Source organism: Solanum pennellii, chromosome 12 (assembly GCF_001406875.1).
Source record: "Solanum pennellii chromosome 12, SPENNV200".
Classification (NCBI taxonomy): Eukaryota; Viridiplantae; Streptophyta; class Magnoliopsida; order Solanales; family Solanaceae; genus Solanum; species Solanum pennellii.
The window spans coordinates 82289380-82308394 of record NC_028648.1 but is presented as its reverse complement, the minus strand read 5'-3'; the positions used below and the strand labels follow the sequence as shown (position 1 = coordinate 82308394).

The 19015-nt window shown below is 36.0% G+C and overlaps 2 protein-coding genes across 2 annotated transcripts; both read right to left on the bottom strand.

Annotated features, from left to right (window-relative positions):
• Positions 1-357: 357 nt before the first annotated feature.
• On the bottom strand, positions 358-5788 carry LOC107005524 (30S ribosomal protein S1, chloroplastic-like). The gene is made up of 7 exons (XM_015204138.2): positions 5355-5788; positions 2895-3170; positions 2660-2740; positions 2089-2370; positions 1891-2001; positions 1413-1499; positions 358-696 (listed from the first exon to the last, which is right to left on the bottom strand). The coding sequence occupies exons 1-7, from the start codon at positions 5661-5663 to the stop codon at positions 592-594; spliced, it is 1251 nt and encodes a 416-aa protein (XP_015059624.1). The 5' UTR covers positions 5664-5788; the 3' UTR covers positions 358-591.
• A 6661-nt stretch (positions 5789-12449) lies between these two features.
• Positions 12450-18925, bottom strand: LOC107007335 (dihydrolipoyl dehydrogenase, mitochondrial-like). Its single transcript, XM_015205918.2, has 2 exons — positions 18510-18925; positions 12450-14017 (listed from the first exon to the last, which is right to left on the bottom strand). Exons 1-2 carry the CDS (start codon positions 18771-18773, stop codon positions 12767-12769), a joined length of 1515 nt encoding a protein of 504 aa, XP_015061404.1. The 5' UTR covers positions 18774-18925; the 3' UTR covers positions 12450-12766.
• Positions 18926-19015: the final 90 nt, after the last annotated feature.

The window sequence follows — 19015 nt, the reverse complement described above, 5'->3', positions numbered from 1 at the left end:
AAGAGCCCACTATTCATTTTTCAACTGTAGGTTGTGATAGAAATCTTCCTCGAACTTGATGCACAAATAGACAGAAAAAATTCTCGCTTGTATATTTCCGAAACTTAATCTCATTTAGAAAGCCTAATCTCTATCTTTCAACAACAGAACGAAAAGTGATGTAAGAATAAGAAAGGACTTCAGATCGAAGGCATCGCTTCGGAACTCAATTTCATTTAGAAATCCTAATCTCTATCTTTCAATAATAGAACGAAAAGTGATTTAAGAATAAGAAAGGACTTCAAAATCGAACGTATCATTCGAGTCTATCAATAAACAACATAAGAAATTTGTCAACATCATGGTGAATATGTCACATGTCTGTCTGCAACAAAATAGCATATTTCATTCCACTTGATCTATTTAGAAAGCCCGATCTCTATCTTTCATCAACGGAACAGAAAGTGATTTAAGAATAAGAAACGACTTTAGAATCAGACGCAAAATTCAGTGTATGAATTTTCAACATAGATGATAGAACTCTATACTTGCAAACAATATTTATACATTTTCCTCAACTAAGTGATCAAAAAAGTGTAGTATCAATATGGTTCATGACTCTTCAGCTGGAAAAATTACACTCAAATCCAGTCCCTCTGCAGGTAGTTCCGAGGTCAACGAACCTAAAATCCCATCGGAGTTCAGAGTCAATCCGCTCTGAAAAGTTTAAAACAAAACGAGTTACATACCACCAAGATATTCTAACAACATGAAAATCTACGTTGCTCGGACTCTCCAAAATGTTGTAGCACTNAAATGTTGTAGCACCTGTGTTTAATCCTCCAAAAATCCATTACTTTTGGAGGATCCGACACACAACAAACAACATTTTTGGAAGCACCCGAGTGACATATATGAAAATAGGGAAATTTTCGTTGAAGTTGTAACATTCCGAATGTGAAGCACCGGAAGATGAAGTATCCAACGTATCATTTACTACACCTGTATAGCCTAATACTGCTTATATTCACTACTTGCGCCCCCACCTACTTAATCCACCCATAAAACTATACCGTTTCATCCTCANAACATTCCGAATGTGAAGCACCGGAAGATGAAGTATCCAACGTATCATTTACTACACCTGTATATATTCACTACTTGCGCCCCCACCTACTTAATCCACCCATAAAACTATACCGTTTCATCCTCGGCCAGGCTTAAGTAAAAGTTCACTTGCTATAGAATGTAAGACACATCGTGTGGAATCGACTCTAGACGCTCATATAAGTAGGTAAATGATCGATTTAATCGAGAAACTATTAGAAGAATGACTGATGCTATAGAAAAAACTGTTATCGAACTTGGTGCTAAGAGTCCAGAGGAATCACAATATGAATTGCATAAATATTTGTGATTGTAATGGCAATTACCTCAGGCTGGAATTTCAGAATATCAGCACGAGCCATCGCTTCAGCTTGGGCAATTCTCTGCCTGAATGTCTGAGCCATCTCTTCAGCCTGTTGAAAAAATTACAAGCTTAGTCAAGAAATGTGTCGTAGCTGTTTAGGTTTAATGCTTTATTGTTTTTTTTCTGTATTATCTCAAATTAAAGTAAAACAAATATTGGCGTAGATGTTGTATCCAGTGACACACTAGTTATAAAGTGAGTCAAAAGAGTAAACCAATTTCGTAGATATTAATACGTTAAACAGAAGCAAAGAACAGATATGACCATTAGCAACAATTGCAACAAGTAGCGTAACTACATCAAGAAATAATCTTGATCCAGTAAATTTGTATAAAACATAGCCAAGGCAAAACGCACGCAAATAGGCAAGATGTAAACCAACATTACGATGAGTGTGGTAAAAAATAAGATCTATTAATACCGGATGGAAAAAATGGTACCTTCTCAAAGACGAGCTTTGGATTGCGAATCATGTCACCAGGTGTAGGTTCTAACTTCTTTGTAGAGAGGCTCACTCTACCTCTCTCACGGTCATGGCTCAATATCATGACCTATAACATATTTGAGCAGATGATTGTTAGTTTACCTTGAAAGCGGATGAAGCTGGTACGAAATCAAGTAGTCTTTCCTATACAAACCTTTAGAGTGTCACCAGGCTGAAGGATGGCCGAGATATCTGACACACGATCATGACTGATCTGGCTGACATGAAGAAGGCCATTGACCCCACCAATGTCGATGAAGGCACCATATGGTTTCAAGCTCTGGACAGTTCCAAGTACAACTGACCCAATTCCCAACTGTGTCTGACTATCAGCCATGGCCTTACGGTTGCTGAGTATAAGTCTAGTTTGCTCTTGATCAACCTCAACAAATTTCAGAGGAAGTTCCTTCTCCAAAAGCTCCTCTGCAGTTGATTTCTGGCACATTAAAATAGATTGATAGTGAGTCCAATTTTGACGATAATAAGCTATCCCACACTTAGAGAATAAGTACTGCTTTTTTTTTTGTCAAGAACTAATTTTCGACGTGAAGCAAAAACTTTAAACTAGTAATAGATAACTACAGATAGCAAATTTGGCTATCATTTGAAGTTTAAGAGGTTTGGTCAAACACATCTAAATTGTACTTTAAGTATAACTTATAAATAACTTTGAAGTTCGAAGAAACTAGAGTTTTTATCGTAAATTGAAACGAACAATAACTAACCGAAAATATCTGTGAGAATGGAATAAACCCACGAAGGCCCTCGACCAATGCCACCACTCCACCTTTATTTGCACTAACCACCTGCAGTATCATCCAGAGGAACAAAAGTCAAACCATGTGACAGAATCTGGAGGTTTTGACATGCCACGATATCTGTTAAAGCATTTGTATTTTTATGCTATAGAACGATAGGCAGAGAATTAAAGAAGCATACAATTTGGAAGCCAATACATACCTTACCTTTGACAACAACATCTTCAGCTTGAAGTTGTCTGCACCTTTCCCATGCCAGGTCATATTGAATTGAACGCAAACTCAATATCACACTATCATCAGCTTCATTTTCACCAACAACCACAAACTCGTCTCTGAAACCAGGAAATATTCCAGCTTCTTCAACGTGCTTGATGCTGTGAATTGAAGCCTCTTGTACGGGCAAGTATGCTGATGATTTCGCTGTGATTTCCACTAAAGCTCCGTTGGCATCTACAGAAAATACTGTCCCTTTGACCTAAAAAGAAGAAATATAGAGAAAACAAAACACATTTGTTTTATCCATCACCTTGAGCAGAATCAGAAATATCCCCATAATTTCTCAGTGTGTTTAGAGATTTTTGACTAACAAGCAAAGGCTGATAAATAATACATAACCGAATCTCGTGAAAGGGGCTCAAAGCAAATTCGCAGCCCCAAAAAGAAAATTGAGCGGAAATTATATACTTCCTCTATTCAATTACATGACTAACTTTCCTACAATTACTTCAATATTTTCTCGCACAATGACAAATATTAAAAATTATTGGAACTAAAATCAGAAACTTCCTATGCCATCTTTTTGTGTCCCATAAAATGTGGCCCATGTAACATTTTAGAAGGAACCCTTATATAGACATAGCAAATATGAAAAATCATGGCATTCGGATGTCAAACAACATGCATATAGTTCTCCTTTCATGATTTTTCCAAGTAGTCCAAGAATCCATTTTTAATCACAAAGTCTAAGAGATATAAGTGATAGGATTAATTCACTCATAAAAATAGCAATCCCAAATATAACAGACATAACAAATATGAAGAATCACGAAATCCGAATCCCTAAGAGGCACACATATAGTTCTCCTTTCATGATTTCGCCAAATTTCCTCACAAAGGTGTTAAGGACACAATTGTTATTTTTTTTCGATGAAAATAGTAACCCCCTATCAAAAGCTTCTGACATACAAATTTGGTAGGCACAGGATTTACAAATACTCAATAGTCCAAGACTCCATTTTAAGCACAAGTTAACAAAACAAAGTCATAGACATAATATAGCCCACAAAACAGAAAACTCAAAGCCTCTGAAATTCAAATCGGTGAGCACAGAAGTGTTAGATACATAATAGTCCAAGAATCCATTTGTAAGCATAAGATTCGAAAAACAGAAGATTTAACACATGATTCAGTCAAACAATAGCAACCTCAAATATTTAAAGCTTCTGGCATACAACTTAGTAGGCACGGAATTTACACTACATAGAATAAGATTTACGAAAATAAATGTGTTAACATACAATTCAGTCAAAAAAATAGCAACTCCAAATATCCAAAGCTTCTGATAAACAAATCGACAACCACAGGAATCTACGGATACATGGCAATCCAAGAATCCATCTTTAACCCAAGATTCAGAAAACAGAAGTGCTAAGACATAACTAAGCCACATAATAGCAACCCCATTATCCAAAATCTACGAAATACAAATTGGTAAGCATGGAATCTAAAGATTCATGACAATCCAATAATCCATCTTTAAGCCGAAGATTCTGAAAACAGAAGTGCTACAACATAATTAAGCCACATAACAGCAACCCCATCATCCAGAGTCTCCCAAATACAAATCGATAAGCACAGAATCGATAGATACATGGTAGTCCAAGAATCCATCTTTAATCCTAAGATTCTGAAAACAGAAGTGCTACAATATAATTAAGCCACATAACAGCAACCCCATCATCCAAAGTCTCCTAAATACAAATCGGTAAGCACATCTAGAGATACATGACAAATCAAGAATCCATCTTTAAGCCTAATATTCCCAAAACAGAAGTGCTACAACATAATTAAGCTTCGTAACATCAACCCCATCATCCAAAATCTCCGAAATNAAATCGGTAAGCACATCTAGAGATACATGACAAATCAAGAATCCATCTTTAAGCCTAATATTCCAAAAACAGAAGTGCTACAACATAATTAAGCTTCGTAACATCAACCCCATCATCCAAAATCTCCGAAAAACAAATTGGTAAGCGCAGAATATATACATACTGACATACATGACAATCCAAGACTCCATCTTTAAGCCTAAGATTCTAAAACAGAAGTGCTACAACATAACTAAGCCACATAACAGCAACCTCATCATCCGAAATCTCCAAAATACAAATTGATAAACACAGAATGGATAGATACATGACATATCAAGAATCAATCTTTAAGCCTAAGATGCTAGAAATAGAGGTGCTACAACATAATTTAGCAACATAACAGCAACCCCATCATCCAAAATCTCCTAAATACAAGTTGATAAGCACAGATTTTGAAATATACAACACCATAGACATAATCAAACCACATAACAACAACCCCATCATCCAAAATCTCCCAAATACAAATACATAAGCACAGAAAATCAAACATATAATGAGCTGACCTTGGTACCCATTTCTGAGTCAAAATCATATTTTTCAAGGGCAGAGTGAAAATCTTCAACAGTGAAAGCTACACCTTCCATAGGAGCTGTACGGCATCTTTCATAAGCTTGTTCAAACATCTCCTTAAGCTTGATTCTCTCTTTTGTTTCTGCATTTGTAGTCGCCACTGCCCCAGCTCGAGACACAATCTTTTGCTTTGTATGAATAATAATAATGGGATTTACAATATTCTTTTTGGATTGAACAATTCTTGTTGTTGAAATTGGTGAACACTTTAATCCAACAAATTGATGTGCTAAAGATCCCATCTTTTTGGTGCTTTGTGGGTTCTTTTAGGGGTTTTAGAGGAAAGTCAGTGTTTTGAGAGTTACACCATGGATTTTGTGGGGTAGATAAGGTGAGCTAGAGACAAGGGAAGCTTCAAAATTAGTTTTTCACCTTTTTTCGGGACTCGAACTCATAATATTAAGATTTTGAGCGAAGTTTATAACCATCCGAATAACCTCTCTTGTCAAACTTCAAATTTGAGCTTTTTTTTTTCCATTTTTCGACTCAAACCCATAATATTAAGATTTGAGGTGAAGTTTATAACGATCCGAATAAGCCCTCTTGTCAAACTTCAAAAAGTGAGCTTGTTTGTTGTTTCGTGAATTTTAATAATCTTACATTTATATTACTTATTAAGTTGGTCAAATATAAAATATATCTCAAAATATTTGTCATTTTATAAAGTTAATTGATTTTATACCATCACGCTTTTAACTTATAGTGATTTTAAAAGTAATTAATATGATTACCTAACAAAAAAATTATAAATTTAAAAAGTCCAAATGTTTTACATAAATTACTATGGTACAAGTAATACGAGACAAGGGAAATAATTTATTGATCCAAATTATTAACGTATGACATATTTAAAACATCTCATTTCCTTATCTTGTTAAGTGAAAAAGAACAGATTAATTTTATAATCTTAAACATGACATGTACAGACGTTCTTTTTTAAAACAGATTAAAATAAAAGTTTTACAAATTAAAAAGACCTATTATTTAAACATAGTACATGTTACATTTTTTGTCCTGCCAACACATAATTGCAAATTTCCCAAAGGATCTTAAGAAGATGTTGAACATCTTGACTAGTTTGTTTAAGGAAAGAAGGTTCATCAAATGGTGGCTCAATGAACATGTTATCACAATTCTTGATAATTGTTTGTGCATATAATATCTTAACTTTACAATGTTGATAGTCTCCATCATTAGTACATCCCATAATCTTGTCAATAACATCATAGTATGTATCAAAACAAAAACTGAGTCTTGTTCTTTGATTGAAATTCTTTTGTTGGTGAATACATGAGTACATCTCAAACCTAGCTATACCAGAAGAATCTTGAATTTTTGACATAATGGCATTGCTTAAATCTGTGATGTTGTCTTGTTTAATGTTGGGGTCTGTTCTTAGGATCCATGAACAATGGTAAGCTTGGTCTGTTTTGGAACAAATATCATCAATTAGATCACCTTTGACATGATGGCTTGTGTTGTTGGTGAAGAGTATAAACATGAACATGGTAGATAAGAGAAAAGCTAATGTGAAAGAAGACATTTTGATGTTGTTAGGGATGTTTGGGAAGAGTGTTGTTTTTATACATAGGAAAAACATAAGTTCATTTTTGTAAGTATTCATTTGGTCAAAGTATATGTGTCTATCCATAGTTAATGTAAGTCTTAGAATAGATTGTCTTTATGACAATTGTGTAGAGCTTTATTTCTTTCCTCTTCTCATTTTTTTTTTTGGTAAAATTTCTAGCGATCTAAATTTTATACTAGAAAAATTCGTTGAATCTTAAAAGATACACACCTATCATACCATGTGAAATATCCTTAAGAATAGTATCATAAATATGCTTCACACTATACCAGGTGAAATGTCACGGTCCAGGGGTACCGCCCTAGATCTAAGAAGGTATATAAAACTCCGAGAGGCCTCATATAAGTCACTTAGCATATCATAATATAAGATAATAGATAAATACAAAAATTGAAAACATTTTTCATAACAATCGAAGTCTCATAAAATGAAGTGGAAGCCTTTACACTTGTCTCAAACCATCTAAAACATGAACACCTTTGGGACATAGTCCATACAATAGTTCTCAACATAAAAAGAAAGACATAAAGGACATGTGGTCAAGCCCTCAAATGCTATAAGGACTCACCAAAAAAAAAATTATTGCTCTACTATGAATCTAGCCACGAGGATGGAAGTAAATATCGCCAGACCCTACATTTGATAAGAATGTAGACAGGAGTATGGACTATACCATACGAAAATCGATAAATTTTGCATTTACCTGCTTCGGATACATTTAAACTTTAAAATGCGTCTGTTTTCTCGTAGAACAAACTAGACACATTGCCAACGTCTTAATGGACGTCCAACAAAATTTTGGCCATTTTGTTTTGGGAATTTCGGATCAAAAAAATTCCATGGAAAATATCACACGAAAATCAGTAAAATATTCGTTTACCTGCTTTGGGGCTCGTTTGAACTTGAAAATGCGTTCGTTTTTCCAACGGAACAAACAAGATACATTACCAACGTCTTAACGGACGTCCACGAAAATTTCGTACATTTTGTTTCTTTAATTCCCGATCACAATAATTCCATGGACTATAACACACAAATATCGGTAAAATCTACATTTACCTGCTTTGCGCTCGTTTTAACTTGAAAATGCATCTATTTTCCCCAGGAGACGAAGTGAATACATTGTCAATGTCTTAATGGACGTCCACAGAAAATTTCAGCCATTTGGTTTCGGAAATTATGGATCACAAAAATTTCATGGACTACACGAAAATTGGTCAAATTTGCGTTTACCTGCTTTTGGGCTCGTTTGAACTTGAAAATCGCTTGTTTTCCCTTCGGAACGAACTGGATATATCGCCAACGTCTTAACAGACGTTGTAGCACCAATTTCGACCATTTTGTTTTGGGAATTACGAATCATAAAAATTTCAAGACTATAGTACACGAAAATCGGCAAAATCTGCGTTTACCTATTTTATGGCTCGTTTGAACTTTAAAATGCGCTCGTTTAACCTGCAGAACGAACTGGATACATTGCTAACGTCTTAACATACGTCCACGAAAAATTTCATAATTTTATTTTGGAATTCCGAATCACAAAAACTCTATAGATATAACATACGAAAATTAGTAAAATCTGCATTTACCTGCTTTTCGGCTCGCTTGAACTTGAAAATGCGTCTTTTTCTCACGAAACGAACTGGATACATTGCCAACATTTAGCGGACGTCCTAAAAAATTTTTGCCATTTCGTTTCGGGAATTCTTGATCACAAAAATTTCATGGATTATAGCATATGAAAATCGACAAAATCTGCATTACCTACTTTAGGGCTCGTTTGAACTTGAAACTACGCCCGTTTACCTTGCGCGACGAACTGGATACTTTCTCAATGTTTTAAAGTACGTATACAAAAAATTTGTCCATTTTATTTCAGGAATTTCGGATCACAAAAATTCCATGGACTATAGGACACGAAAATTGAAAAAAAAATTGTGTTTACCTGCTTTGGGTCTCGTTTGAAAATGAAAATGTGTCTTTTTTCTATGCGGGATGAACTAGATACATTACCAACGTCTTAACAGACGTCCACAAAAAAATTAAGCTATTTTGTTTCGAAAATTCTAAATGACAAAAATTCCAGAGTTATAGTACACAAAAATCGATAAAATCTACGTTTATCTTCTTTATGCTCGTTTGAACTTGAAACTACGCTCATTTTTTCCATGGGACAAACTCAATACATTGCTAACGTTTTAACAGACGTCTACAAAAAATTTTGGCCATTTTATTTTAGGAATTCCAGATCACAAAAATTTCATGTACTATAACACACGAAAATTGGAAAATATGAATTTACTTGATTTGGGTCTCGTTTGAAATAAAAAATGTGTCTGTTTTCCACGCGGGACGAACTTGATACATTACCGATGTCTTAATGGACATCCCACAGAAAAAATGACTATTTTTTTCAGAAATTTTGGATCACAAAAATTTCATAGACATAGCACACGAAAATCAAAATACGTAGACCTATTTTTTGGCTCGTTTGAACTTGAAAATGCACCCGTTTTCCCCGCAGTATGAACTGAATACATTGCCAATGTCTTAACAGATGTCCACAAAAAATTTCAACAATTTTGTTTCGAAATTTCAAATGACGAAAAATCTATGGACTATAACACACGAAAATCGGAAAGATCTGCGTTTACCTGCTTTGTGGCTCGTTTAAACTTTAAAATGCACCTGTTTTCCCTGTAGGACGAACTGTATACATTGCCAACGTCTTAACGGATGTCCACCAAAAATTTTGATAATTTTATTTCGAGAATTCTGGATCACAAAAAATTCATAGACTATAGCACACGAAATCGACAAAATCTGCATTTACCTACTTTGAGACTCGATATAACTTGAAAATGCACCCTTTTTTCCACGGAAAAGACTAGATACATTGCTAACATCTTAACAGACATCCATGAAAAATTTTAGTCATTTTGTTTCGGAAAATTCAAATCATAAAAATTTCATGGACTATTGCATACAAAAATCGATAAAATGTGTGTTAACTTTCTTAGGGGCTCGTTTGAACTTTAAAACCTGCTCTAGGGTTCATTTGAACTTGAAAATGCGTCCATGTTGGTTTGCCAAATTGAATAAAGAGCTGAAGTTGAAGTGCTCTTTAGTTTGGTTTGTCCACTCGATGTTGCTTACCCATGATCGATCTAAGACTGGGAATTCAAACGGTAGTTTATTTAGATTTCTTCAAGAGATATTCGTGGAGGAAAGAGTGGTTTGATATGATGTATTTAAAGAACAAATATCATAAGAATCGCTGCAAAATTATGTTTTAGTGGTAACTAAAACCGCCACAAATTCAAGTAAAAGTTCCTGCAAAAATAAGGTATTCGTGGCAACTAAAACTGCCACTAATTACTTAAAAGTCGCTGAAAAAAGATAAGTTTTAATGGCAACTAAAACTGCCACGAATTCATATAAAAATTGCCTCAAAAGGTCTTTATTAATGGCAACTAAAACAGCCACAAATTCCAATAAAAGTTGCTGCAAAAAGTAGTATTAGTGGCAATAAAACCGTCACTAATAACTATAAAAGTCACCGGAAAAAGTATTTTTCAGCGGCAATTTAAATCGACTATAATTCCTATAAAAGTAAGTAGCCGCAAAAATTAAATATAAGTGGCAAATAAAATTCAAATGGCCACTAATTCCCATTAAAGTCACCACAAATAGTGGTTATTGTCGCCGGTAAGTGTCATTTTAGTGACAAAAATCAAAGGTGCAGCAAAAGGTGACTTTTAGTGGCGACTTCCAAAGAATAGCGGCGAAAAAAGTCGCTACTAAAGATACTTTTAGCGACGGGTAAGCTCGCCGCTAAAGATATCTTTAGCGACGACCTTCATGAGTATTAGCGACGGGAAGTGTCGCCACAAAACTTTTAGCGACGACTTTTATATAATTTAGCGGCGACACGCCACTAAAGAGAGCTTTTAGCGACGACTTTTATATGATTTAGCGGCGACAAAGTCGCCACTAAAGAAGACTTTTAGCGACGACTTCATAAAGTTTTAGCGACGGATAATGGTCGCTGCTAAAGATTACTTTTAGCGACGACCTTCATCAGTATTAGCGACGGAAAGAGTCGCCGCGAAAGGTGACTTTTAGCGACGACCTTCATCAGTATTAGCGACGGGAAGAGTCGCCGCTAAAGGTTACTTTTAGCGACGGTCTTCATCAGTATTAGCGTCGGGAAAAGTCGCCGCTAATGGTTTCTTTTAGCGACGACCTTCATCAGTTTTAGCGACGGAAAGAGTCGCCGCTAAAGGTCACTTTAGCGACGACCTTCATCAGTATTAGCGACGGGAACAGTCGCCGCTAAAGGTTACTTTTAGCGACGACCTTCATCAGTATTAGCGACGGGAAAAGTCGCCGCTAATTGTTACTTTTAGCGACGACCTTCATCAGTATTAGCGACGGAAAGAGTCGCCGCTAAAGGTCACTTTAGCGACGACCTTCATCAGTATTTACGACGGAAAGAGTCGCCGCTAAAGGTCACTTTCTTTTAGCTACCGGCCCAAACAAAAGAGATTAGCCTCTTGATCGATCGATTGATTGGATCGAAGTACGAAGGGGTTAGCGACGACCTTCATCAGTATTAGCGACGGAAAGAGTCGCCGCTAAAGGTCACTTTAGCGACGACCTTCATCAGTATTTACGACGGAAAGAGTCGCCGCTAAAGGTCACTTTCTTTTAGCTACCGNAAGAGTCGCCGCTAAAGGTTACTTTTAGCGACGACCTTCATCAGTATTAGCGACGGGAAGAGTCGCCGCTAAAGGTTACTTTTAGCGACGGTCTTCATCAGTATTAGCGTCGGGAAAAGTCGCCGCTAATGGTTTCTTTTAGCGACGACCTTCATCAGTTTTAGCGGCGATTGTAGTCGCCACTAAATGAGACTTTTAGCGACGATCTTCATAAGTTTTAGCGGCGGTTATAGTTGCCACTAATTACTTTTAGCGACGACCTTCATAAGTATTAGCGGCGGCTATAGTCGCCACTAAAGATTACTAGCGACGACCTTCATATGTATTAGCGGCAGTTTTTGTCTCAACTAATAGCTTTTAGCGACGACTTTCATAAGTATTAGCGGCAATTGTGGTCGCCACTAAAGGATACTTTTAGCGACGACCTTTATAAGTATAACTGCAGTTATAGTTGCCACAAAAGGTAACTTTAGTTACGACCTTCATAAGTATTAGTGGTGGTTATTGTCGCCGCTAAAGGGGACTTTTTCCAACGGCCTTCATAAGTATTAGCAGTGGTTATAGTCGCCTCTAAAAGGTAGTATTGCAAATAAAGTTGCCACTAATTATGAAAGTTAGATTTTATAAAATCTAGCAGTATCATAAACACCTCAACCTATTAGCATTTGAGTGATTTTCAATATTTCCCAACAAGTTTTAGACTTTTGAAAGCACAAATATCACCAAATTGACTAATCTACCAAATCAAACAAGATAAATATAGAATTTAGGGGTACATGCCAAAAAAGCAAAGTAAATGGGAAGTTTTTGTAATGTCTAGCACCATCTCAGTGCTAGGCAGTCATGTTTCTGCAGGTTACATCTCATCTTTATTATGGAAAAATGCAGAAGATGAACATTCATGTAGTGTATTTGGAGTCCCGAATAAAGGAAAATATGGGCTGCTTGAGTAACAAGAGCAACAAAAAGCCTATTCTAAGCGTTCAAGTTTCTCAACGGAATAAGAAAATGAGGCTATCGAGGATATAACATAAGCCTACATGTGGATGGGCTTGTCATAAGTGGCCATGGCTGCTTCTTTGAGTGCCTCACTCATAGTTGGATGTGCATGACAAGTACGAGCAATGTCCTCACTTGATGCTCCGTACTGCAACGCCAGTACAGCTTCATGAATAAGCTCCCCAGCGTTAGGTGACATAATATGGACGCCCAATATCTTGTCGCTCTCTTTCTCAGCAATTACCTTGACAATTCCCTCGGCATCATCAATTGCCTTGGCTCTACTGTTAGCTAGGAAGGGGAATTTGCCAACACGATAATCAACTCCGAGTGACTTTACCTGTTCCTCGGTTTTCCCAACATAAGCCACCTCCGGGTGGGTGTAAACAACACCAGGTACCATATCATAGTCTACATGACCCTCCTTGCCTGCAATGAACTCTACGCAAGCAACGCCATCCTCCTCTGCCTTGTGAGCCAACATTGGTCCAGGAATGACATCACCAATTGCATGTACCCCTGGGACGTTTGTGGCAAAACGTTCATTGACCAAGATTCTACCAGCCTTGTCAGTTTCTACTCCTATCGTGTCCAATCCAAGTCCTGAAGTGAATGGTACTCTTCCAGCAGAGACGAGAACAACATCAGCCTCGAGAATAGTTTGATCACCACCAGCTGAAGGTTCAAGGGTCAACTTCACACCATCACCTGTAGCATCAACTGACACCACCTTAGTGTTTAGCATGAATTTCATCTTTTGCTTCTCAAGAGCACGTTGAAATTGCTTGCGAACTTCACCATCCATGGTTGGAACAATATCAGCTGCAAATTCAACAACAGTCACCTCTGAGCCGAGGCGACCCCAGACAGATCCCATCTCAAGGCCTATATAGCCAGCACCAATAACAACTAATCTTTGCGGAATTTCAGTCAAAGCTAATGCTCCGGTGGATGACACAATTTTCTTCTCATCAATGGTTATGCCAGGTAGACCTTTGACATCAGAGCCAGTTGCGATAATAATATTTTTGCCTTTAACAACAGAGTTGCCACCTTCGACAGTGTCAACAGAAATTTCAGAAGGCGAGAGGAATTTACCATATCCCTTCACATAGTTTACTTTGTTCTTCTTGAATAGACCCTCAATACCTCGTGTTAAGTTAGACACGGCTTTATCTTTTTGTCCCATCATGGCAGGGAGATCAACTTCAACAGAAGAAAACTTCACACCATGATTGGCAAATGAATGTTGCGCTTCATGAAACATGTGGGACGAATGAAGAAGTGCCTGTACCAAGTAATGAGAATATATTAGAAGATTAGATGTAAAAAAGTTTCAGTCTTCACAAACTTACTAAAAAATTTCAAGCACAGTTGGTGACAAAATATAATAAAATCATGGACCAGAATACATCAATATTTACAGAATGCCATCCAAATTTCATATGCAGAAGAATCATATAATGTTTAAATGAAGTCACATAAACAGCACACCAAAGTGAATTATTACCTGGTGAACTCTGAGTATGGGTTATCACTGGAGAGAGAGGAAAAACAATAGTAAGTCCGATGTCGTTTAGTAAATACGCATACTATGGGCACAAGTTCACAAATATGGCACCAGGTTTTTTGTCATCACTGAACAAATGTCCTCTTGGGAAGTTATATCAGTGGAATTGGTACATGAGAACCCACCATCATGTCACATTTAAGGGCATCGACGAAAATAATTTGGCAATAGTGGAATTGTGAGCACATATAAATTCTCTTGCATCACCTATGCAGCATTCCAGATGACCCCTCAACTCAAAATTATCTTACTAGATTTCAAAAGTCCAAACCAGGGGAAGATGACACAATCAGGAAGCAACTATTAACATTGAGAAGCCTTCATAAAAGGCGAAGAAACTACGGCAAATGAAAAAAATATGAACTTTCTGAAAGTTTATCTGATCTGCGACAGTTTGCATTTATTGGCTAGTCAACCAGGACTGTCCGACTGTAACTAACTTGAATAGAGATTATAAAAAGGAAACTAACAAAAACAACTAAGCCTAACTCCCAAACAAGTAGAGGCCAGCTATATGAATCCTAACTTACCATGTTACTACATTTTAGCTCATCTAAGGCCAATAGTATATAAAATAAAAGTAAAAATAAAGTTCGTTAAAGGAAACTGAATTCTCATATATTCAAAACTCAGAAAATACAAAGCTCGAAGCAGAAAGGCCTAATATTCTAAATCACATGAATTTGCACAATATTCAATAGCACAGATGCACAATAATATATTTACAGGCCATCGTCCTTGTGTTGATTACTTTTTTTTTAATTTGTTATTGTATCCATCGCCCTTGTGTTAATTAAATCTCAAAATCAATCAACCAAACTCAATCCGAATGTAGCCAAGTCAACTATACGAGACTCTTTATCCATTTCAGCCATAATCAACAAAATCTATCCACTCTACTCTATTTAGGGTCTATTTCATTTCAATACTAAATAATGTCTTCTACAACAAATAAATAGTTCTCTAGATCACATTATCCAACTCTCTAACCAAAGCTAGAAGACTTTTTACGGACATTGAACCTTAATGTAAGCATAACAATTGAATCGTAGTTCTAATTAGTCGATGCCACTTGTATGATTCCTTTCCTTTCTTTATGTATCTATGTTCACATTGATTCCTAGAGATAACTCTGATTCATCCCTTTAACCATCTCCCGACATCAAACTGGCGACGCAGATGCTAACAGCTACACCTAGAGATCTATGTAGGATATTGTCAAACCATCTCAAATGACACTAACTAATTTATTTTGTATGTGTGCTACTTGTACATTCTATTGGATGCAATCATTTCTAATTTTATCCAATTCTTTGTTTTCTTTCTATATGTTCTTATCTGTTGTTTGTATTGATTCTGAGAGAAGTCTAATTTGTACCTTTAACCATCTATCACCATCGACATAGTTCTAATAAGTCGATGCCCCTTAAATGATTCCTTTGCTTTCTTTATATTATGATTGTATCTATGTTCTAGAGATAAGTCTGATTCGTCACTTTAACCATCTCCCGACATCAAACTGACGATGCACATGCTAACAGCTACACCTAGAGATTCATGTAGGATATTGTCAAACCATCTCAAATGACACTAACTAATTTCTCAAATGACACTAACTCATTTATTTTCTATGTGTGCTACTTGTACATTATATTGGATGAAATCATTTCTAATTTTGTCCAATTCTTTGCTTTCTTTCTATATGTTCTTATCTGCTGTTTGTATTGATTCCGAGAGAAGTATAATTCGTACCTTTAACCATCTATCAACATCGACTTAGTTCTAATAAGTCAATGCCCCTTATATAATCCCTTTGCTTTCTTTATACTATGATCGTATCTATGTTCACATTGATTCCTAGAGATAAGTCTGATTCGTCACTTTAACCATCTCCCGACATCAAATTGACGACGCACATGCTAACAGCTACAACTAGAGATCTATGTGGGACATTGTCAAACCATCTCAAATGAAACTAACTCATTTATTTTCTACATGTGCTACTTGTACATTCTATTGGATGCAATCATTTCTAATTTTATCCAATTCTTTGCTTTATTTCTATATGATCTTATCTGCNATATGTTCTTATCTGCTGTTTGTATTGATTCTGAGAGAAGTCTAATTCGTACCTTTAACCATCTATCACCATCGACTTAGTTCTAATAAGTCGATGCCCCTTATATGATTCCTTTGCTTTCTTTATATTATGATTGAGTCTATGTTCACATTGATTCCTAGAGATAAGTCTGATTCGTCACTTTAACCATCTCCCGGCATCAAACTGACGACACACATGCTAAGAGCTACACCTAGAGATCTATGTAGGATATTGTCAAACCATCTCAAATGACACTAACTCATTTATTTTCTACATGTGCTACTTGTACATTCTATTGGATGCAATCATTTCTAATTTATCCAATTCTTTGCTTTCTTTCTATATGTTCTTATCTGTTGTTTGTATTGATTATGAGAGAAGTCTAATTCGTACCTTCAACCATCTATCACCATCGACTTAGTTCTAATAAGTCGATGCCCTTTATATGAGTCCTTTGCTTTCTTTATATTATGATTGTATCTATGTTCACATTGATTCCTAGAGATATAAGTCTGATTCGTCCCTTTAACCATCTCCCGACATCTAATTGACGACGCATATGCTAAGATCTACAACTAGCGATCTATGTAGGATATTGTCAAACCATCTCAAATGACACTAACTCATTTAATTTCCACATATGCTACTTGTACATTTTATTGGATGCAATCATTTCTAATTTTATCCAATTCTTTACTTTCTTTCTATATGTTCTTATATGTTATTTGTATTGATTCTGAGAGAAGTCTCATTCGTACCTTTAACCATTTACATCGACTTAGTTCTAATAAGTCGATGCCACTTATATGATTCCTTTGCTTTCTTTATATTATGATTGTATCTATGTTCACATTGATTCCTAGAGATAAGTCTGATTCGTCCCTTTAACCATCTCCCGACATCAAATTGATGACGCACATGCTAACAGCTACAACTAGAGATCTATGTAGGATATTGTCAAACCATCTCAAATGACACTAACTCATTTATATTCCACGTGTGCTACTTGTACATTCTATTGGATGCAATCATTTCTAATTTTATCCAATTTTTTTCTTTCTTTCTATATGTTCTTATCTGCTGTTTGTATTGATTTTGAGAGAAGTCTAATTCGTACCTTTAACCATCTATCACCATCGACTTAGTTCTAATAAGTCGATGCCCCTTATATGATTCCTTTGCTTTCTTTATATTATGATTGTATCGATGTTCACATTGATTCCTAGAAATAAGTCTGATTCGTCCCATTAACCATCTCCCGACATCAAATTGACGACGCAAATGCTAACAACTACACTTAGAGATCTATGTAGGATATTGTCAAACCATCTCAAACGACACTAACTTATTTATTTTCTACGTGTGTTACTTGTACATTCTATTGGATGCAATCATTTCTAATTTTATCCAATTCTTTGCTTTCTTTCTACATGTTTTTATCTGCTGTTTGTATTGATTCTGAGAGAAGTCTAATTCGTACCTTTAACCATCTACGACGCACACGATAACTGCTACACCTGGAGATGTATGTACAAGATAGTCAAACCATTCCAAATGACACTTCCTCATTTATCTCTAAATAAATGTGCTACTAGCACCTTCTATCGATGCAATCATTTCTAATTGTATCCAATCTCTTAAGTTCAACAGCTGCATTTTACAACAATAATGTTGGATCTTATAGACCTAACAGTTGCTTTGTTAGACATAGTTTTTAACACTACACGATCATAAACTTCCATGTCAACCATCCTATTTACCATTCTATTGGAAGAACTAATATGCATAAGCTCAGCGTAATTGCACGGTGAGATGGTGGAATCATCAGATTTGCAATAACAAGCAATAGAAAGACCAAATAGATCTTAAGAAAATGATCCAACTTCGAAAAAAGTAGTAACAATAACAAAATTCACAATTTAGCAAGTGAAAGTCCATCAATTAACTTGCACATCTCAAACTCAAAATAAGTTAGCATCAGCTGCACAAAAAAATAAACCCTCTGTATCCATTAGATTTCCGCAAATTCATCATAATTTCACTATTTTCTTCTAATACATATACTCAACAAAGCTCATCAATTCCAAATAAACGAATGAGTAAATATACCTTAGAAGGAATACAACCAACGTTAAGGCAAGTACCACCGAGGGTACCACGTTTCTCGATACAGGTAGTTTTAAGCCCAAGCTGTGCTGCTTTAATCGCCGCCACATAGCCTCCGGGACCACCACCGATAACAACGACGTCGTTCTCATCGGATCCTGAAGCGAAGCCTCTGGTTAAAGAGAACGAATACTTGGAGGTGCTGTAGAGGAATCTGGATGACAGAAACGTTGTAGCCTTTCGTCTAGCTAAGGTAGAAATCGCCATCTGTAGAGATCAGTTAACGGAATCGTGTATTCCGGTGAACTTCCCGGTAGGTTTTTTTGGTCAATTTTGGCGATTCGATGTGAACCGTTCAGTTTGTTGAAGACTCACTTTTTTCTCTTATTACTACAAAGTTTATTCCTCTTCCTTTTCTTTTTACTAATTTTTTTTTTTGCGTCACTATCTCTATATTAAAACTTTTTTTCGACTTTCATGTCTCAACTATAAGTGTATGTATTATCAAT

Coding starts and splice junctions, on each gene's coding strand:
- LOC107007335 (XM_015205918.2), bottom strand. CDS start 18,773: ATGGCGATTTCTACCTTAGCTAGACGAAAGGCTACAACGTTTCTGTCA. Junction 14,018..18,509: donor TTGGTTGTATTCCTTCTAAG/GTATATTTACTC, acceptor TACTTGGTACAG/GCACTTCTTCATTCGTCCCA.
- LOC107005524 (XM_015204138.2), bottom strand. CDS start 5,663: ATGGGATCTTTAGCACATCAATTTGTTGGATTAAAGTGTTCACCAATT. Junction 3,171..5,354: donor ACTCAGAAATGGGTACCAAG/GTCAGCTCATTA, acceptor TCTTCTTTTTAG/GTCAAAGGGACAGTATTTTC. Junction 2,002..2,088: donor AGCCTGGTGACACTCTAAAG/GTTTGTATAGGA, acceptor AATATGTTATAG/GTCATGATATTGAGCCATGA.